At 35.1% G+C, this 23,258-nt stretch overlaps 2 protein-coding genes across 2 annotated transcripts; both read right to left on the bottom strand.

Annotated features, from left to right (window-relative positions):
• Positions 1–4,655: 4,655 nt before the first annotated feature.
• On the bottom strand, positions 4,656–7,197 carry LOC120338053 (uncharacterized). The gene is made up of 5 exons (XM_039405981.2): positions 6,961–7,197; positions 6,168–6,487; positions 5,702–5,915; positions 5,425–5,576; positions 4,656–5,285 (listed from the first exon to the last, which is right to left on the bottom strand). The coding sequence occupies exons 1-5, from the start codon at positions 6,961–6,963 to the stop codon at positions 5,126–5,128; spliced, it is 849 nt and encodes a 282-aa protein (XP_039261915.2). The 5' UTR covers positions 6,964–7,197; the 3' UTR covers positions 4,656–5,125.
• Positions 7,198–8,960: 1,763 nt separating this feature from the next.
• On the bottom strand, positions 8,961–22,239 carry LOC120337566 (TBC1 domain family member 16-like). The gene is made up of 12 exons (XM_039405394.2): positions 21,929–22,239; positions 21,130–21,320; positions 20,357–20,510; positions 19,506–19,750; positions 19,219–19,424; positions 15,865–16,006; positions 14,465–14,629; positions 13,919–14,067; positions 13,236–13,419; positions 12,555–12,689; positions 11,671–11,850; positions 8,961–10,787 (listed from the first exon to the last, which is right to left on the bottom strand). The coding sequence occupies exons 1-12, from the start codon at positions 22,077–22,079 to the stop codon at positions 10,401–10,403; spliced, it is 2,289 nt and encodes a 762-aa protein (XP_039261328.2). The 5' UTR covers positions 22,080–22,239; the 3' UTR covers positions 8,961–10,400.
• Positions 22,240–23,258: the final 1,019 nt, after the last annotated feature.

The following is a 23,258-nucleotide window of genomic DNA, read 5'->3' as shown; positions in this document are numbered from 1 at the left end:
ATGCCAAGTTGCCCAACCAAAGTTGCCAGAATTGGGTGCATGAAGAGGTGGGCGAGACCATTTCATTCCCCAAATTAGAGCCTATTATTGCCAAATTATTTTTGGCAACTTTGGTTGGGCATTTCGGCATTTGACTCTATCTATAATCAGCTTGACAATTTATTTGTTTATAAAAGTTTATCTTTACTGTTCACTCCCATTTATAAAATTGACCAATTTGGCAGTGGCAATCTTCATAAATTTATTAATATGGTGTGGCAAGTAATTTTTATTTATTTATTAACTACCAGTATGTAATTTTTCATGTTCCCTTTACTTAATAACTTCCATATGGTTGTGTGTGTGGGTGTGTGTTTGAAATATTTCAATTATTTTAGGTGAGTGAACACGTACCACATCTTCTTGGCAAAACCTTCCATCTTATATACATTCTGTACGTTTTAAACCTTATCTAAGGTTTTGTTCGCTCTCCTGATTTCATAATCAGTTTTTATTTATTTATTTTTACCATTCATTTTATTGTTTTGCTGATTATGGAGTCGAAATAAACTTATACTTATTATTATACTGATATTTTCTTTATAAAATGATGATAATAAACTGATGATCAGATTGATATTTCTTGTCCCAAATATGTTCCGTTTGAAAAGTTGAGACATTGAAATGAACAATTGAATAGGTCTAAGTTTGATGATAACTCTCCATCCTTATCTTGGAAAACAAAATATGTTTAATTTGTATGTATTTAATGTGTGTATGTATAGTTCATATTTTCAGCATGGTGAAGAAATAAATTACTGATTGAAAAATTTAGATTATATTAATCTAAGAAATATTATATATTTTTGGATCTTTTTTGGGGAGCCATGTCCCCACTTTCGGTACTGATAACAGGTATTATGACGTCGGATTTCTGATGCCATGAATGTTTTATTGCAGCTTGTGTTTGTTAAAGTTTTCTTAAATGCTACCCACGGTGATTAGCGTACGTATCTTACCTGTAGTTAAATTTTCTTATTTCACGCAATTTAAAATGTTATTCATGATGCCCTACTGCATTTTTACATAATTGTTAAAAGTCAATTATGACGCCATAATGGATTATTGTGACTTCATTTCTGAAGAGGGCATCAAATTCCCAAGTGCCTGTGGCAGGGGTGGGCAACCACTGGCACGCGTGCCAAACTTGGCCATTTATTCAAGCCCATTTATTCGGCACGCGGACGAGGCCTCGAAAACGAGATCATTCTCCTTCAGATGAAAAGTTTCAATTCAGTTACATTTGGCCATTCCATTATCGACCTGCGGCCCTATCTCTCTCAGCCATCCTACCCCCGACCCACTGTCTTATCTTCCTCGACCCACTGCCCTATCTCCCTCAGCCTTCCTGCCCACTGCTCTACCTCTCTCTGTGTTTCCCATCCTCGACCCACTGCCATACCTTCTTCTCCGGCCCCTACCCGCTGCCCCAACTTCTTCAGCCTTTTCGCCCTTCACCCACTGCCCTATCTAGCTCCCTGTCTTCCATCCTAGACCCACTGCCCTACGTTTCTTTGACTGACCCACCGTGCTATCTCTTTCAGCTTTCCTGTTCTTGACCAGCCCTTCTGTATCCTCATTCCACTACATGCCCTGCCCCGGATCCTCCTGCACTCGATTCACTCTAACATACTGGAAGCCATGATCGTCATACTCAACCTTTCTTGCTTGCGATTATGCAAACTTGCAGGATTTATACAGCTTGAGCATGTCAATGAAATTATTGAAGCGTACGTCGAGGTTGACAGCATGTGGAAGATATTGGTATGGGTATATTTGAGTATTTGAGTATGAAACAAATTTACTGCGTCTGTGAGTGTAAATAATGACGTAAATGTTTGAAATATTAGAATGGGTTCTTATTTAGATCATTTGTCAATTAATGTAGGCCTAATGCCTGGAACCTCAAATGGTAATCAATCACCATATTTGGTAGCCTAGAAATGTGCTACTCCTACCCAATGTATTGGCTGCGTATTCTGGTTATCAAAACTTGCTATGCTCGCTATGCTACGCCCGTAGTTCCACGTCGTATTTAGCCTCGGTGACCCGAGGAAAAAATTCCCCAAGACGAGAAAACTCTTTGGAGAGTTCTCGAGAACAAATGTATCGAACACTATGAATGTGTCTATTTCCCTGACGGTTTCCTATAGCCTACTCGACCCACTGCACCATCTCCCTCAGCCTTCCTATCCTCGACTTGCTGCCCTATTTCCCTCATACACCCGACCCACTACCCTACCTCGCTCTCGGTTTCCTATCCCCAACCCGCTGCCATATCTCCTTCAGCCTTTTCATTCTCGACCCGCTGCCCTATTTTTCTCAGCCTTCCCATACTCCTCGACCCTATGCGCTATATCTCACTCAGCCTTTTCTCGGGACTGCGCTATATTCCTTTCCTGATTCCTGATTTCGACTGCTCCATAGTTGGCAGAAGTATTTTTTGAATGTAAAAAAAACGTAAAATTAATGGTAATTTTAACGCGTAAATGCGCGTATGGGATTGTTTACGTCGTTCTACGCGCATTTCCGTCGAAAAAATTTAATTTTTTTGCATTGGGGGTGGTCTGTGCAGTAATAATAAGAGCTGTGACGTCATCAAAATCGGTAATTGAAGCGTTGAACATGATACACCTGTAAATACAAGTGTGAATTTCAGAGTAATAACCATTTATGCTATAATAGTCGTTTCGGTATTGTTATGTTAGGAAAAACTTGACGAAAACGTTGAAGAAAAAATTAATCAATTAGGAATTAATTATTAACCCTCTACTGTACACAGAATTTCTCAAGGTCCAATTTTTTTTTAGAAATTTTTGAAATTTTTTTGCATAAAAATTTATTTTTTGGAGGAGTGTGTTTTAAAGATATATTGCTGAATAGAACTCTAGCACACGCTTTTAAAAAGCCATGAGTGAAGCTTTAGGGCTTAATGGTTGACAAAAAAAAATATTTTAAAAATACCCATGTCAAATAAAATTTTAGTGGGATTTAGCATTTGATGTGACTCACTAAATAAACTGATGCCTCTAAATCAGCACATTGCAAACTGTGCCAATTCACTATTGTTCCAGGAGTTTCGAATATGTTAAATCGTAAAGTTTTTGTACTTTGTTAAAATTGTTAGCTTTTTCTGTCTTGATTTGGCTTTTTTCATCACTGGGATCTGGCAACGCTGGTAGTGTGGCGCAAACACGGCGTGTTTCAGTAGTTCAAATGAATGTTGATGGCAGGTTTGTAACGGCAGATTGCTTAGAAGATCGTATAAATTGAAGATGCTATATAGCAATTTGTGCCTTTATCAATTCCTCACCCGTCTCAGTTACACAATAGAAAATATCTGTTCCTCTGCGTCAACACCCAGTCGCCCACAGGGCTTTCATCCGCGGCCAACGATAGTATACTATATACGATTTCTCAATCAAAGCCGAATACGAGGACAATAACCTGCCCGATGCACGCCTCTCGGCAACAAAGAATACGAGATAACAATCGAAGACCGCCGACTTATCGATCTAGTGGCGTGTATCCTTCGCTCTGACCCAATAGCGACACCGCGTGTCCCGTCACAAATTCATTTATAACTCGCTAATTATATGACATAATTCATCCAAAATCAATAGGCTTCTGCTCCGAGATATGATGAATACACATGCAAAATTTACCCATTATTTAAATATACCCATAACAATATATTACACTACCGTCAACCTTTCCTTGACGTGCGCTTCAATCATATCATTGACATGCTAGAGCTGTATAAAGCCTGAAATTTTCATAATCGGATACAAAGAAGGTTGAGTATGACAATCAGGGCGTGCAGCCGTGATTGCAAAGGATTTCGGGGAGAGTGGTCAGCGGGTAAGGATACAGAAGGGCTGGTTGAGTTTAAGAAACAAGTAGTACAAAGAGGAGTTACAGGGTCGGGGAGATATGGTAGCGGGTCGAGGATAGGGAGGCTGAGGGGGATGGGCCAGTGGGTTGAGGTTAGGAAGGCTTAGGGGGATAAGCGGGTCAAGGATAGGAAGGATGAGGGAGATAGGCAGTGGGCCGAAGATAGAAAGGCTGAGGGGCATAGGGCAGCGGGTCGAGGATAGCAACAATGAGGGAGATGGGACCAGCGGGTCGAAGATATGAAAGTTGGAAATTGGGCAGTGGGTCAGGGTTGGGTGAGGCTGCGGCCGTAGGACAGTACCAATTTCCTTACAGTACCTTTTGTTTTCGAACTAAAGCTTGGCCGGTAGTTGATAAAGGATTTTTCCTCATATTTAGAGTTTAGCAGTTGGTTAATTCAAAATTTGATGATCTGTGTTGCAGTGTCCTTTTCTAACATTGTTCACAAAGTTGGCAACCCTAATTAAAGGGCAAGGACAGAAGACCTCAATTAAAGGACTGCCCTTTCAAATACGGTTGGCAACCCCAATTCCAGTCATCTTGTTCATGCTCACTCTCCGCAAGATTCGATTTTATACCAAGAGACAGAAAAGCCGATGGCTTAGTCATATGGCTTAGCACAGTGGTTCTCAAACTGTGGTATGCCTACCACTAGTGGCCACGCCAATATAAATCAGAAAACAGGCAAATCATTAAAAACATAAATCACACTAGATACCTTTTTAACATTTTAGGTAATAAAACTTGCTAAAAATGCGGAAATTCGCTATCAACTATTCGCTATCAGTGTATATTAAGAAAGCACATTTGTACACAAAACATTCACCCATACAGCAAACAGTAAAAACAATGGATGAATTATACACAAAATCGGGTTTCACACTAAAACCACCTTCGCTTGATTTTTACACAATATGAATTTAGAAACAAAATAGCGAAACTAGAAGTTGAAAATAGATGGGTATTAAAAAAAATCTGGAAATGATATGGAACTCGCAATCAATATGGAAATTCAATACATGTTATTAATTGCTATTGAAAATCGGGTAAAGGCATTCTGTGATATTTGCAGTACTGTAATGAATTTGTAACGTTTTGGAATGCATTTCTCTGATTTCAATTTTCACAAAATGTTGGGTAATACGACTGCAGTTTTTTACACTGATAAATAAAAATTGTGAAATAGAAGGCATCAGGCTGTTGCTGTGACGAATTGTGCTGATTCGGGGGAATCTTCTTTCAAAATAACGACTTTGTTTCTTCTCCCATGCAAGTCATAAACATAACGATTTTTTCCACATTTTATAATTGCGGAGTCTGCAACATATCGTGGCGTGGATCTAACGTAGCGTCTGGAAATATTTTGTTCAAGTTGAAACAGGTTTTCATTTATTATTTGAGAGTTTATCCATACCAATCCATTTATAATGTGTTACGTAGTTCAGTTATCTAGTAACAAATTCTATGAATTAATAACAGAAATCAACTCACTGATGAATATCTGCCATAAAACTGAATTGCAATGGAGTAGGATGATCCAGACTTTGTAGTTTCGTATTTCCTACTTCCATATATCGATTAGGGCGGTTTGTTGCAATATTTTCCGTTCCCAGTATTAGTCCACATGTTGATGAGATGAGGCGCTGAAAATATTTATTTTTAAAGATAGTATGAAATTTGTCATATTGTTCTTAATGCTACCATAAATTATTTTTAGGACACTGCTTTTTTAATATGATGTAATATTTCGGAAAGACTTTGTATTTACCTCTTTTTCTTCGGCGGAAACATATGGTGGTGGTGCCCGTACTATTGTTTTTACTCCGTTGCGCAGAGGTCTTCTCATTCGCTTTACTGGCAGGGACTGCATCCCAGCAAGTTTTGCTTGTTCCTTTAGCCACATTCGATGAAGGTCGTTGGTGACGTCATATTCACGGTTGGCAAACCACATCGGATGATCGATACGCATTTTCCGAAGATGTCTGAATGAAAATGATTGTAACTGGTGCATATTCAAACGATAACATGATTACATGAAAAAAATTACATGAAATTATGCTTTCCGTATGATCAGATTTAAACTTATTGCTTGTGCTCATCTTCACAGACTTTGTCTGAATTTGGTTTCCCTTAGCCACTGTATTATGTTGTTAGTAAGTGGTCGCCCAGCAGTAAATAAATCTACATAAATACAGATGACGGTATAAAGAACACCACAAGCTTTCCCTACTTACTTCTCAACATCCTGTCGAATTTTATTTCCCCGTTTATCATTCGCAGGTGCAGGTTTATGTGGCTGATATGACTGAAGCCTAGCCATCGCACTCCTGACTCTTGCATGAGAAAAATGGTGCTTCATGGGGACATCCTGTGGCGCAGTCATGAGCATAGGTCGGGGAAGTAGATTTGGATATGCCTTTCGTGGAATATACGATGGCGATGTGTCGAAACCATCTTCCCGTCTTCGAACTTCTAAATAAAACTTTAATTTCTTGGTCACTGCCTCAATGACATCTTTGGAAGAGCAAGCAACTTTTTCCGCGTCTTGGAATTCCTTTGAAACAACAAGTTTATATATAAAATAAACTATGCCTGTTTATACTGTTCACTTTTGTAGGGAATGACCGGCAACACACCATAGTTAAATTATCAATATAAAGCATTTCATATTTTGCTTTTTTTTTAAATTGTTTAAGTAAGATTAACTAATCTTGCCCATCACTCAGTAATCATCAAAAGTATCAAGCTCATTACTAAGAAAGAAGAATCACATATAGAGTTATATATATATAATAAACGCAAGTTCACAAGGGTCATGGAAGACTATTTTATCTGAATCCTGACTTATGCATATCGCCATTGGAATTGGAAATTCGAGATATGATGAATGCACATGCAAAATTTGGAGCAGATTTAACCTCGCTTTCGTGAGATATCGCGTAACATACGAAAGTGTCTAACAGACAGACAAACAGACAAATATCTATCAACATACTTACCGATCACGATCGATAAGTAGTTACTTACCATGAAATCGTTTTTTTATTACAGTGAATACCGCTAATCAAAGTGTATCTGAAATACAGAATTGATTCATTACGATTTGTCTGTCCGTCCAATTAGTTTCTCACTTTATATGAGATTTTCAACGCGATAGTTTCCAGTGAGAAATCATACTCAAATGGAAATATGCCTAATTATATATAAATTAGATCACATGGGCTTTGCGCTTCCTACAACCAATTACGTATATAAGATGTTCGATTGTTTGTTTAGAATAAATTTTCAAGCTCTAGATTTGACACATATGTCAGTTGTTGGTCTGGGCTCTACATTGCACTTACATTACATTTATTTTAATTTAAGTTTAGCGATAATATAGTCTCGATATCGATGGTCTCGTATTTTTTCTCATTTTAATGCGGAGATGTTCTATTTCAAGTTCTGTTTTCTAGTAATCTGTCTCTCCTCTTTTTCGCTTATGTTGCTACTGAATACGCTGGTAGCTATTTGATGTTCGCCATTCCAAATTCACCGTAGGCCTAAATTACGGCACCTTCACAATTTATTGTTATCCCACTTCAAGTTTGTCAATATCGGTTTATAAGTTTGTCAATATCGGCCTACTTATCATGTTTGCTATAACCAAACCGAAACGCCTGCTGAACGTTTCCCGGTAACAGCTTTCCATAAAAGTTTATCCGCACTTTTAGAAACGAGTGGAGAAATTTAATTTTGTGTAATCCTTGTCTGATATATCGTCATACTATTTTAAGATTTTGATCATGTACCAAGTATGATCGACTGATAACCTGTGTCAAAATCACTTTCCGTGTAGTCCAGTACTTGAGTACATAATAACTGTTATCGATACTTTGTAATTCAGTTAACATTATTTTACAGTTTTTTGTCAACCAGGTTCCATCGCGGGCCCGGTTGGGCGGATTCGAATTACACTGAACATATTGTGAAAACAATGTTTAATCCATGGCCTATTCAAGGCGGGATAAGCTAATCTCTTGTGAAAACAACAATACTTTTTAATCGACAGCCTTTGTGATTTTGGTTCTGGCATTTCGTGTTTTATTGTCAGATGTATTGTTCGGAGAATTCATATTGTTTTATGATCAATTAATTAAAATGAACTGTTGTTTGTAGAGCTCACGCCGTGAGATTGTGAAAGTGTTTAGCAAACATGTAGGAACCACATGTAGATGTTTGTCAATAAGTAAGAGTAATATTATTCACAATTATTCTTTGAAACGCAGCGACACCTATGGAGGCGATGTGGACGACATCAACACATATTTCTACCGTATTCTGCCGATAAACGTTTTCAACACATTTCCTCTTTGTTGACCACTGAATTACCGCGGTACTAGTTCGAACCCTTTGTCCTAGGCTAGAAGATTGAGCGAAACTGCTTACAACAGGTGGCGACTTCATTTTGGCATTACAACCTAATGACTTGATTGGTGAACCAGCAGTGGCGTATCTACGTAAAATGGCGCCTTAGCATTCAACAGCAAACTTCATACAGACCAGCGCACACTATTCATTTAAGCTTGAAACATTTAAAAATCTTATTCGCAATATCAATTAATTCGAACAAGATTTATGGAAATGATAAAAAACGTCACTCTGCGAACAGCTCTTGTAGACTATTTATTGTAAATTTCTACCATAATGTACAACCTAGAAAGAGCAAGCGTTTTTATGAGTTCGGAATATATTGCTGCCATTTTTGATGGATTATCCAACACAAGCCCTGTGTCAAAACACGGAAAGGGGCCATGGTCAATTTGCCCCACTCTGGCACAATATCTTGCTCTGAACTTCTGGATGAAGGCGCCAAATTGTCTGCAATGGGTAGAGGATATAGCTCCATCTGACATTCCGCATTAGACAATCGTGCGGAGCACTAAGGAGTTTTAGTGACAGTAGTATGGTCAACGGCGAGCTTGTTTACAACATCTCTTTCTAAGCTTGACTCACCTCCACTTGCGTTATATTAAACAACATGTGTATCATATAGCTTTATTAGTACTTTAGTAGTAACGAGGAATGTGCAATGAATGGAAAAAAAAATGATCCTAACATTAACATTATATCAAATTACATAATAGAGAAAATATTAACAACACAGAATGAAGTTTATTGCACCAGCCAATCAGTACCCAAGCTATCTATTCCATTTCCAGTTTTCATCTTATTGGTGAACATTGATGAAGCAATAAATAAACAGATTATACTTTTTGTTGAAAAACTGAATGAAGTGTTACGAATTGTTGGAAATGAAAGGATATACGAGGTACCAGACATTAAAACAAACTTATGAAAATAAAATACATTGCACGACCCATAGCTTCAAATGATACAATCTGCTACAGAAACATAAATATAAGAACATCATAAAGAAATTGAATTCAAATATTTGAATAAAGATATAGTGTAAGAAAAACTGGAATATAGAGCTTCGAATCACCATGTTGAAATGAAGGGAACTATCGAATATCTGATAGGAACTTAAATGAAGAAATTTGGAAGGAATGAGAAAGTGGAGGTCAACACAGTCAAAAACTAAAATAAATACAGACTAGTACCTTGATAACATACATAGGAGCAAATGATTCTATTTCCACCTAAACATACGATTGAAAGTATATATATGATTTGACAAAAATGTATAACAGATAAGCATTATGTCATCTTCAGATAGGATATGCTGAGAAAATAGGTAAAAAAGATTTTTTTTTAAAGTTCAGACACTATGAAAATGTTTCTCAATGGAAAGGTAGTGTGACCAATATTGTCCAAAGTTCATTAAAAGAAAAAATTTGCATTTTGCATCCAAAAGTGTTGATATCACCATGCTAGTAGTGTCGAAAATCAAAATATATTAGGCTCATATTTCAGTTTTATAATATCAACCAGTAAGCCCACAAGTCAAGTCTTAGATTCATAAAATAGGAATTTCCTAAATATCCTGCGAGAACGAAAGTCGATAAAACAGCTTGATCGTTTGGCGAACCATGGTCTTTCTTACCAGCCATGTCTAGAATGGGAACATTTATTTCAGATGCATGGAGTTGATTAGAAGGCATATGTAAATAGGTGATTCGAGAGTTCACATATGCAATAAATTTAAATGTTGTATGTATAAACGTATGTATAGTTGAACCGAGGTCTGTGGCAGAGCAAATAGAAGCGGACTCAACGCCCTATGATTAGCATGTCATTCTCACAAATGTCCAGCGTACATAAACCTGATTAGTACATTAGTATGAATACCTGAACAATAGCAGTCTGTCAAAACATATCGAAAATACCATATCAATAATAGATCACCTCGCTTGGTACAAGCCCAAGTTAATTTTAAAATTGTTTCATTGTAGGGATAGAACACACCCTGACAAGCAAATAAATCAAAAACTTTTTTCTCAATTTCTTTTTTTTAAGACGTAATTTCATCTATTAAACAATCCTTTTAACTTTTTCGTGTCACTTTTCTGAAAAGCATCAGGCAATACAGATGAACTAGCTGCCACTCCACCATATAAACACTGTTCAGAATCATGTAAACCTGTGCATTCCACTGTTGGGGCATACCCACTGTCCCACACGCCCGGAGGTGACTTGATACAAATGTCATGAAGTGTGCAGGGTACTCGAGGCCTTATCCTGAAAGAGTGTAATAAACCTCTGGCTTTTCGTAGCACAACATGTCCGTTCATTTGCATAGCAAGATTAGAAAAATGTAAAAGCATTTCGTCCGAAGCTAGTTGGTTTTCTATGACATCAAGTCCATATAAAGTGATTATTGCAACGCACACAAATAAGTGGAAGAAGTCAGTCTAAATATAAAGTATAATATTAGAAAACCAGACATATAATCTAGAGTCCTAGACCAGAAGGTTGCAAGTCATATATGTAACAATGTGTAATTGCTGATTATTTAGAATTGGTTCTTATTTCGTGAATAGTAGGCTATGCTTTATCCGTCGTTCAATATAAATGATCCTGATCAGTGGTTCTCAAATGGTGGGGCGTAGACAATTTTTAAGGCTTATTAAAAATAAAAATATCATGCCCGCCTTATACTGGATATTTATATTTCTTTATTCTGGATATTTATGTTCCATCCATGTGTTTCGAACCCATTAACGTGTTTATTGAATAAAACATATTTTTGCTTCACTATCTGTTATTTGTAGCTTATTGTTAGCTAGTTATTTTTGAGGTGGGGCGTGAGACTTGACAAGTTTTGAAAAGGGGGCGCGACTTAAGATGTTTGAAAACTGCTGGTCTAATTATATCCATAATAAACAATAATATTTAATAATGAATAAAAAAGGCACAGATATTAAATAAAATTGCCAAATTAATGCTGTAAATAAATTTGAAATATTTTTGCTCATAGATCAGACCTAAATCGCCCGAAAGCTACAGAGGTTATAGTATCTTAGGATTTAGAGCTAGTATGTTTTTAAGACCGGTGCTTCAAGTACTAATTTCTAAAAATTTCTTTCTAATGAACCAATTTCTTTCTAATGAAATATTCCCTTAAAGTTTACTAATGCTTCAGGTGAAACTGGTATAGAATGTGATTTGCTATATTGAAATAACTCATAGGAACATTTCAATGGAGTCAGAGCAGTATCCATATTATGTTGGTGTCACACTAAATTAAAACTCCAACCTAAGTTTTTAGTATTATGCTATTATGAATATACATACCTGATAATGGGCCCAACATGATTCCCATATCATCAGGGCTTCATTTTCAGGAAATTCTCGTTTAAAACAGAGTAAAATCCATCGATGAACAAACAGAAGTTCCATGGCATCAGGTCCACAAGTTTTCAGATGTTCGTAAAACTCTGGTTGCATGAGACGCAATAATTCTCGCAAGTATAACTGAAAATGTGTTACATAATGATTGAATAATATAAGCAAAACTGACCATATTGATATATTATAGCTTCTAGTTTGGTACATCAAGTTGGAAGTGTATATTTAAAATGTTACTTAGGCCTATCCATTATCATACAGAAGAGATTTGCCAAAATAGAAAAAAGCGGTCAATATACATGAAATTTAGATGAAATGGGACCAGGCAAAGAAACTTCTAAAGTATCACTTTAACAAAACATTTAGGTATATAATTGTTATAGTTGACTCTAGATTTTGTTTAGGAAATGTAAGTTAAATTATCAAAGATTATGCATCAGATCATTTTGATCAACAATTGAAGGAAATGGTCCTCAGTCGATGGCTAAGCGCAACCAATGATTGATCTTCGTATCTCGAAGGTTGATGTTGGAAATGACAAAGTGGAACCTTCCATCACAAAAATGATTTCATACAACCTATTGTTGGTTAATCTTCATTCCCCAAACTTGTTCATACAATGTTAAATTTGTTAGCAAGTCCCATACCAACTGTATTTATTCAATGAATTAGGCTGCATTATTTTACTTTTCAACCGAGATAAATGACACTCATCACATAAGGCCACAATATTAGACATGTGTCATCGTACAGAGAATAATTGAATAAGGGTCATGTGAAACATTCTATTTCATGAAAAAAAAGCTATTGTTTCAAGATGACTATCATACCAATTGTTTTTCCATATCATCATCTTTAGGTGAACTTATAAAAATAGTTCGTTGCATGAGTCCAACAAAACACCAGAATGTCTCTGCTTCTTCATTTAGTTCAATTAATAAAGGAGCAAGCAGGTCAGACATTCCCTGAAATGCATTGAATAGCCTTGTTGTTCCAAGTCATTGAAGATTTAAAGTACTATCATGAATGGAAAATTTTACTCATATTTGAGTAATATAATAGACATAAAAGAGATTAGGCGACTAGCAGGAGTACTCAAGGGGTATTATCGTAGTTCAAATCGGCATCGTAATCAAATATAAAACATCAATCAATATAAACCTCTTATTCTCAAATACAGACCAGAATACTGCAGCATCATAATTGAACTTTTAAGTTTTTAAACTTGTTTACAAACTTCTGGCAGTATATATCAGTAATTTAGAACTATTTGATCTTTAAAAGCGAAAGACTTAATATTTATAGGCGACCACTAGAGCGCCAATAGCTACAGAGACCATGAATCATTATAGTGTAAAATTGTACATCAGTAAATTTTGATTGACACGAGACTGAAGCGGTTTCTGTCAATACGATCAGGAAAACAGCTATGTGGGAGCAAATTCCACGAAACTGAAGTTCTTGGAATAAAACTTAGAATAGATATCTACTATCTAAATAATTGTTTATACCTGTGTATATCCTGTGTCTGTATAGATGGAATAGTTCAACAGAATATGTCTTAATACATCTAGATTCGGGTTACCATCGCCCTTATAAAATGGATGTGCACGATCAGTTCTCAGGACATCTTTTTCAACTATGCAAGCGACTCCCTTTTCAAAAGTGTTTTTGTCATCTTCAGACATATTTAACCTGAAAATAGAACATGAAAAATAAAAGTAGAAGTCGGTGATGGCTTAGCGCTTGGGGCGTTTGAATTGAGTATAATAGTTGATAAGTCAAATATCTTTGGTTCTAACTCCATACCTACCACATGATGCAGCGTATAATAAATCTGGTAGGCAATACCGAACCTGGAAAATTTCCAGTTCTTTCACAAAGAATAGCCCCTTGAATTGCTTGAGTTGAAGGCATGAAACGGTTTTCAAAGTGAAGGCATGAAAATGAAACCTCATATGAAAAAGGCCATTTTTGAAACCATATTTGCGTATGTAGTAGCCTATATGTTGTATAAATATTGAAAGCCAAGAAATGGTTATTTGCATACCTATGGAAAAGGTTACAACAAATCAATAATTCGAGCCATGTTGGGAAATAAAAATAAAAAATAACAGAGGTCTGAAGCATCATCCTAGTAAATCACCAAAAAAAACAAAAGAGGTCTGAAGTAGGATCCTTGTATATCACCAACCTCTTTGTATTGAGTTGATGATATTCGACTTCTTTTCGAGATCTAATTTCTTGTCTCTCATCATATGTTGATAGGAAAGGGTAACATTTCAATAAAAATAACCAAACGTCAGATCTTAATTCAGGATCCATTCCACCGAAGAATACAGCCTGATATTATAAAAACGCATGAATTGTTGAATATATATAGAGTTTATAGCAGGGATGTGAACAATTAATGCTCCGAAACACACAAGATATACATTTTGAAAAGGTATACCCCAACAGTTTTGTGATATCAACATTGAAGGTGGACTAAAATGTTGTTTTTTGTAATATTGGCTATTTTGAGACAATGGTATCATAGTTTTACAAATATATCAGAATATCAAAAAAATACAAAATGGTCAATCCAAATTTGATTTGAATGGAGAAAAACATCGTTGGAATCACATGATGTCGAAGGACTATTTTAATTTTATTATTAACAAAATGCTACAGCTAGATGAAAATCAAGTATTCGGAACATAAAACACAAGCACTAAATGTGATATAATAATAAGCATACTTTTCTGATATTATATTCGTCCTGTACTTGACCAAATTCATTGACATGAAGTGACCATGCATCTTCGGATAAACGTCTGTATAAACCTTCCTCAGGATGACACTGACCAACTGATAACTGGGGTCCGCATATTGAAAAATGTCTCACAGCAAGTTGGTCTGTAACCTGCAAATGATTTTTTTTTATATATATATATAAATTGTTATATTTAATAAAGATCTCAATTAGAATAATCAATGGTAAGTCAATTCCATAAGATTTAATTAATAAAGATGAAGAGTAAGTGCTGAAACTACATTCTCATCACCACATATTGACCCAAAAACAGAATTAAAGGCCATTTGAAACGTTACTTTTGTGTGAAGCGTCCTATTTGGGTACAATCATACACAACTATTCCAGTGTAAATAATTTCCCTCGATTGGTGTAGATATAGACAATGAGAAATTTGTGGGTATTGATACTTAGGGGACCACCCTGATGAAAACCAATTTGAAAATCCAAATATTTTTTCAATTAAAGCAAAACCTTCTCATTAAACTTAACTGCTTTGGATGCACACATAAATTATATAAATAAATAATACAGGAGCAAAAAAATTGTTGTTGCTTGTTGGTATAGATGAGACCACTGTTAGTGGTTACCAGTACCAGACTGTGTTGATATTGCATTTATGATGTACATACCAAAAATATACACACATGTTATTATTTAAAAGCAATGACATAAATATAATTGCAGTGGAATTGTAATTGACTTGCTACATCTCTTACAACCGTTGGGATTTTTTAGTTACACAGAAAACCATCACTGCAATCTTTAGAAAAATTTTTTGTGCAAAACAAAACAGCCTGATAGCTCAAATACTGCAGCATGCTCTAAAACAGTTGATATAACTTTTCTGCACCAAAGAATTGGTAACATGAGATGGACTGAGGTAATATGATATGGTCACCTCACCTGAAACTATTAGAAATTGCTTCTTTGCGGCTTTTCACATATTGATTTTGAATGAGACTAATGTTCAAGTATGTGAAGCAATGAGGGCATGCATTCGAAACAGTTGGAATTGGAAATTGGTATAATCCAGTCATTCAAGAGAATTCAAATTTCAAATAAATCAAGATTTTAAGCAAAGATTATTCGAAGCCCATCTATATTCGAAGTTTACCATATTGAGTTCATAATATAAATGCTTATTAAAGAAATCAAATCTTAGTATGCATCAAATACCCAAGATCTTTTTACAATTTAAAAAATGATACATAATATAAAGATAAAATGATAATTTTTTAAATAATATTATTAAAGATACTTTATGGACAATCTACAAATTTAGGTCATTGGTGATTTCAGCCGAATTATTTCAAGTCCATACTGTAATACATATATATATATACCTTATCACTTTGCTTTACAGCTAGCTTCCATTGTTCTAGTATTTCTGCAAGTGCATCCAGGCCACCATTATGAAAATGTAATATTTTATATTGAGATTCTCGACTGGCTATAACCAACTGTCCACTGTTGCATTTATCATTGCTGAAAAAGTATATTGAACGATAAAAAGACAATCAAAGATATAAAAATAGAGCAGGGTTTCCCAAGCAGCAGTTCACGAGAGGTCTGTGACTGTACGGGGGCCGCAACAATACGAAAGTCTGAAACCTATACAAATATATCATAATCTTAGCAAACTGACGACAGCCTGCCAGTATGCAACTTACGGTACGGTACGTATTGATTCAGACTTCAGACAGATGAATTTTATTTCGTCAAAAAAAACATTACCCTTCCTAGTTGATTACGTACAGAAATTGATACGACATAGGATAGGGGTCGATCGAAATAAGATTCAAAAACAGGGGTCTACGGCCTGAAAAGTTTGGGAAACCCTGAAATAGAGGATATCCCCAGACAAAACTAAATTGACAGTTTAAAAAATTGTTAAAAATGAATGCAATGGACAATCTTAAAGATATAAGGTTGAAAAATGTGTTTCTAATCATATTTACAGAAGTTTTATGATTTAGAATGGCAAATATATATAAAATGATGATTAAATAACATACGTAGATGGACACACCCAATACAAAACAATAGTAAATTATTTCAGAAAGCTAACAAAAATTGATTTCATATTAGATATATCGGATGGTGCTATTTACTAATGGCGGTACATTGTGACTTATAGCTTGCTTTGAGTTTAGATGAAAATGTTTTATGATCAAAATTTCATTCTAATGTAAATGAGAAATAATAGAATTCACGGTATGTCGTCTGTACAAAACCCTGAATATCCAGAAATAGACTGCATACAGCCTAGAAAAGGGGTTGTTAATAACATGGGTCAACAGGCCCTAATTCATCTTTGATAGTGATTTCGAGGGTTTTAAGAATAAAATATTATTAGATAATTGACTCAAATTTTAATGGTCAAGTCCATTAGCGTCACTTAACAGAACACCAAGAAACAATAAGATCTATCTAGTAATCCTAACTCATTGCACATTACAATTGTTAATGTATTCCATATTTTTTGCTTACTTTTTGACAATGATGTCATGTATTTAAATTTTAATACAAAATATTAATATTTGTTTCACATGGGGGGGACTTTTCGTATTTGTCAGAATTTTAAAAGGTCTGTGAATAGAAGATTTACATATAAACTGCCTTGGAAAAAAGAACTAAAGCAAAGATTGCAATTTAAATTTGCTATTGCTAAGATAAATTGAATGCCTAATCATTAATTAATCTAACAGGTTATTCATAATGAATGTGAATAATATTTGACAGCTCATTTTAACATATTGAATGTCACGGTTTGAGAATTATGTAAAGAACAGAAATTGAAAATGCGTCATAATTACTAAATTAGAAATAGAATTAAACACAATTGGCATACTTATTTCATAAGCAATTCAAAGTACATTTCTATTTCTAGACATAGGCAATCACGCTTGACAACTAAACTTCTATCTCTAAATCAAAACGAATGTAGGCAGGTACACTCACTAATGTCATGATAACTATATTGCTAAATATTACTTGAAAACAAGATTTTAGTTTTTTCAGGCCCATACTACAAGTATAAGAGAAAATTTTAGAAATTCACAGGTCCACTTTGCGTCATGTCGAATAATAAATAAACCTATAATTAATAATGCAAGAAAGCTTTGAAAAGTTCAAGTCCAAAATAGTAATTATCAGTAGAGATTACGCGAGACTTACTCCCAATCCTTAATCAATGCATTAGCGCTAGTGGATCCGAATGCGTATAATGCAAGGATGCTATAGCAGGAAAAGAAATACCAATATTAGACTACCTCACCCAAGCAATTGTTGTGAACTGCATGTCTGAGGAAGTCTGATTTTGGTCGGAACAAATGTTACAGAAATACATTTGTATTAGTTTGCAGCATGACTCTTGAATTGCATAGTCGAAATAGTAATATGCAAAAATGCAATAAAACCATGAATCATCCCCATAAAGTCACCATTTATGTGCAACCAACACTTGGCCTAAGTAGATCAAAATGCTTTTGGCCAGAAATTCGACCAACTGGATATCAACCAGGTAATTAAGGCCATAAATCAGATCTTAATGATGACAAGCAGAAATCGATAAGATCTGACTTTCATAATAATGAATAATTTATTAACCTTAGTATGTGTGGAATTGCTACATTTCATTTCTTGACATATGGTCGCAAATAATCAATTTATGGAAAACTTGAATTGATCAAGCAATCGTACCAATGTAGAAGAGGCAATAACAATAAATTTTCACATTTTTAAGGGTTCGAGCATTGGAGGTACGGTAACTAATGTTCAGAACTGCGAAATTTCTTGACATATGGTCGCAAATAATCAATTTATGGAAAACTTGAATTGATCAAGCAATCGTACCAATGTAGAAGAGGCAATAACAATAAATTTTCACATTTTTAAGGGTTCGAGCATTGGAGGTACGGTAACTAATGTTCAGAACTGCGAAATTTCTTGACATATGGTCGCAAATAATCAATTTATGGAAAACTTGCATTGATCAAGAAATCTAAGCAATGTAGAAAAGGCAATATCAATGAATTTTTCAAATTTTTAAGAGTTTAAGCGTTGGAGTTACCTACGATAAATGGCATCGCATGTTACCGTAAATATATCTGGTTGAAACCCAGACAATCCAGAAGTGTATCTAACAATACAGAGATAACTAATTTTGTTCGCCCACTTAACATCAAGTTGTATAAAGGGACTGATACCTATAGGCAGAGGGTATATTCACTTAGCTAACACAGATAGTCCCGGAACTTGTAATAGAACTAAAATAAGGAAAAATCCTAACCTGGTACATATACTAAGGGAGTACCGATATCCCATTATAAGCACCTAACCCAGAATGTGATAAATTGTGTATTCAATCCACGAACCGGAATGACTGCAGTTCTTCCAAACTACGGTATCAGCATATCTAACTGTAGCTGCGCCCCCTTTTTAGAATTCGTCAAGTCTCGTGCCCCACCTCAAAAATAACTATCTAACAATAAGATACAAATAACAGAAAGTAAGACGAAAGTATGTTTTATTCAAAAAACATGTTGAAAATATGTGGATGGAACGTAAATAATGAAATAAATGAAAATTTTTGGAATGTTAATATCCAAAATAAGGCAGACAAGATAAGGCATGCCCCACCGTTTGAAAACCACTGCTCTAAATCTAAAATTATAAAAAAATTGAAAACATCTTACCTGAAAAACAGACGTAGTGATCTCATTTGTCCCAGATCAACAGTAAAAACGCCGCAAGCTTGATCTCTGGCAGGTCGTCTTACTCGACCTTTGCTGTAAGGCAGTGGGCTTGATGGACAAGAACTTGAGGAAGAATTTGTAACATAACTGATTGAATTTTCAGGAAATTGCATGTTATATATAACAGGTGGGGAAATCGGATGATCCTAAAATAAAGTTCATTCATTAGAAGATTGTGTCATTATGTGTTTATTATCTTCTATTCAACACAAATAGAAAATTCTTACCTCATCTTTAGGCAAAGGCAATTCATCTTTAGCATTGATCTGTTTTTCAATGTCCTCTTTTTTGTCATCATTAAAAATTTGGATGTTTTCATACATAAATTTGGAGACTTTCTTGTTTTGTATCTCATGGAGTTCTGTACTCGAAAGATTTATAAGTGGAGGCCTTGTGAGTAAAACAATGTCATCCGGATCTATATCATCAATTTCATCATCAGAAAGATTCGAGTCTGGACCTTCTGTTGAACCTTTCGAAAGCAAAAATAAATATTTGGTCTGGAATATTTTAAGGTTCCCAAACTATCAAACTCATAGTATATTCACTTTTGTTTTTTTTGCAATAAAACATGTGACACATTAGATACAAAATTTGATTTTGACATTTACTGTAATTGCAAGGAAATATTTCGTAATATATGCATATTTCAATGCAATATGTGAGCTTGTTTTTGTGCACATGAAGCTATCATAAAAGGGGTGAAACTTCAAAAACTTCTCTCTAGACATCGATTTTAACAGAATTAACTGTAATCTTATTATAAAATTAGAACTTGGTTTGATATCTTGTCATGCGCTACTGTGTCTTGATGTACAGTTTAGGGAATATTGGGCTAATGTCACAGCAAAGAACGAAATAGTCCAATGTCTTACATTCTCAATAGAAATTAGATAAGCCAATAGGGTTTCACTGTAACAAAAAACTGACGTTAACCATAACAAAATGAGAAAAACTAGCAAAAAAAATATTTTCAGCCTACCTGTTGATATGTAAAATTATATACTTGCAAGTGATGCATACAAACTACATATACCAATTAATACCGCCCAATATAAAAAAAACAAATATATATTACCACTGCAAATGCTGACATCAGATAAATCTGCACTCCCATTACTGTATTTCCTTACATTTCCATGTGGTTGTGGATTAGACAAACTGAAGTTAGTTTCAATACTAGCAATATTATGGCCATCTTCATTTACATGATTTCCAATGTGATTTATATTCTGGAACAAAATAGAGCAATTTAAAATTAGAAACAAAATAGTAATATGAAATTTTTCAAAAGGATAATTTTTGGAAATATGATGAAACTAAAAGTTATTTATATAATTCAAAAGTCCGCTCAAGTGTATTTCAGTTAGTGTGCATCATGATGCTCAAATCATATAAAATATTTATCTTTATTCTATCTATAGCATTCTACACATATGAGTCTACCGTCCTGTGTTTGGGCATAAAAAAGGAAGGACATGTAGTTAGGCTCGTGTAACCCCCCAGCTTACCGGAATAAAAGTGTTAAATACCTATTAAGCTAAATTACTTAATGTTCTTAAAAATATAAAAAAACGGCATAACAAAGGTTTACTACTAGAAAGTATTTTTCAAAATGATGATTAATGAATACTCATCAAAATAAAAAAAGAAAATCTACTTAAACAATTTGCCTTTTTATAGAAAAAATAATAATGTGAGTTTGGTGGAATATTATCCCACAATCAATAAAGTATTCAACAAGAAATCTTTTATGCCAAGCATTTTAAATATTGACATCAGTCACACAAATTATCCCAGCGGCTACCGCCTTATAAAATAACACAATAAAAATAATATCAGTCATCATACGTTTCCAGAATCCGCAGTAATTAGTAACTCAGGATTTATATCATTGATGCATGTTAAACTTTCACAATGAATCGGGATAACTGCTGCATCTTGAACTGGGTTTCCACCATGTTTCAATCGTTTATTTGGTATCCAATTTAGCACAAGAGAAATCGCGTCGCCAGAAACTTTCGCAAACACTGTTAGATAACCTTAAAAATGGAAAGTAATAAGTTAAAATTGTGAGTAAAATGGCCTACAATTACTGAATTACCAGTAGCTGCTTGTACACAGCCTTGTTTAGAGCGAATAAGCTGGGTTTGGTTTAATTTTTAGTTTCAAATTAAATTGGTAATTGCCAAATATGAAAGTTTGGGGTCTTATGTAGTTTTGTACCTTAAGTACTTCTAGTGGGCGTAGTATAACGATTTTTGCACATGTGAATCCTCTCCCCCACCTGACTATGCCACCCAAAAATTACGTCAACCACATCATAAGGCTTGCCAAAGTATAGGTACAATCGCCCGAAATTATATCTTAGCCAACGATAATGAACTCAGTAACCCCAGCGATCTCCCTCATATCGGGATCGTTACGAGAGTATGAGAGAAATAGATTACTCCATTTCGGGTGATTGTCTGTGCGTCCTGAATGACAGTTACTCTGTATGTTACTGTGACGTCGAAGTGACTTAATTTTTGAATGATGTAGTCAGGTGGGGGTAGGAATAACATATGCAAGAGCTGAAAAGTAGTTGTGCCACGCCAACTAGAAGTGCGGTACTCGTGTGGTGAACATGGCCCTAAATAACAGTGCATACCTGGATAATGTTCTACAGAGCTTGCTAGTAGACCTTGAGGATGAACACATACATTGTTTTTGCTGTAAACAATTTCTCCATCAAGAGGTGGTGGATGATGATGTGTAGGTGATGGTTGGAATATCGTTTTGATGAACTTTGTTAATGACATGATATGTTTATCACTGCGCCACACAGCCACAATACATACAAAAATTGTCACAGTAAAATATAATTTCCAAAAGTTAGATCACCATGCTTTCATTACAGGACCATCAGATAAGTTACTAATAGCTGGATAGAGTTAAAGTCTAAATAGAAAAATAACCTAAATATGGCTTGACAATTGAAAAATTAAACTCATAGAATACAGAGAACTGCAGCAACAGACAGTGCAATTCGACATACCGGTACTGAATGTCATCATAGATCATCTATCCATCGCTATATAACAGTATAATGGCAATACATCCCTTGCATGTAATAAATAGTTCAGCGCGTTCCCCTTCACCCAATCATTGAAACACCAAAGTTACCCCAGCCCACACTCGCTCAGCCTGACGTCAAGGGGTTAACCAACTATTTTACCACTTTATAAACGTTAATACATAAAAACTTGGTGGCTATGACAATATAGAGACCATATTGGATATACACAGCGCAAATGCAATACCAAGCACGGACCAGTTACCCCTAGTATGGCCTGTCAAAAACGAGTGTGGGCTAGCGTTTCACGAGTGTGGGCTAGCGTCACATGAGTGTGGGCTGGCATCCTACGAGTGTGGGCTAGCGTCACACGAGTGTGGGCTGGCGTTCTGACAGTGTTATACGGTAAGTTAAGGCATCCTAAACGCTCACAGATTACTAAATTACATATATCCACGTTTACCTCAGCACCAGAACCTCTCAGAGTCCGGCAATTGATAGCACAAAATGGCCACAAATGCCGGGAAAATGATTCAAAATCAACTGAACAATAATATCTCTAACCAGTGTTACCAGATATGACGGTAAACAAGCCTGGAATTGACCGTCGAAACTCAAAAATAAGAAAATTGATATCTAAGCTAAGTGTCTGTTCTTTTTATGAAGAAAAATGTAGTTATGAATAAACCATAATCGATTTGCACAAATACATCTTGTACAATAAAAAATAAACATGATGAAAACATTTCACCAGCAGATACACATTGTCTCGAAGGCTTTTGATGTCGAAATTTAATAAGTTCATTGAAAAGAAATCAACGAAATGTTTACCACGGAATTAAAGTATCATAGTATACAGTATATGATCTCACAAATTTCAAAAAATTTTACCGTAGAGAAAGACTTTAAAATTAAAGTCAAAATT

Source organism: Styela clava, chromosome 10 (assembly GCF_964204865.1).
Source record: "Styela clava chromosome 10, kaStyClav1.hap1.2, whole genome shotgun sequence".
In the NCBI taxonomy this organism is placed as follows: Eukaryota; Metazoa; Chordata; class Ascidiacea; order Stolidobranchia; family Styelidae; genus Styela; species Styela clava.
The sequence above is the reverse complement of the archived record's forward strand: the minus strand, read 5'-3'. Positions and strand labels throughout refer to the sequence as shown.

Bases quoted from the DNA above. Each gene is read 5' to 3' on its own strand.
- LOC120338053 (XM_039405981.2), bottom strand. The intron at 5,916-6,167 runs GTAAGTAGGGAA...ATTTTCATTCAG, and splicing joins ATTCGACAGGATGTTGAGAA to ACATCTTCGGAAAATGCGTA. The intron at 5,286-5,424 runs GTGAGTTGATTT...AAATATTTCCAG, and splicing joins TTTATGGCAGATATTCATCA to ACGCTACGTTAGATCCACGC.
- LOC120337566 (XM_039405394.2), bottom strand. From the start codon at position 22,079: ATGTCATTAACAAAGTTCATCAAAACGATATTCCAACCATCACCTACA. The intron at 20,511-21,129 runs GTATGATGACTG...ATTTTGTTCCAG, and splicing joins TTACTGCGGATTCTGGAAAC to AATATAAATCACATTGGAAA. The intron at 12,690-13,235 runs GTATAAACAATT...AATGCATTTCAG, and splicing joins CAGACACAGGATATACACAG to GGAATGTCTGACCTGCTTGC.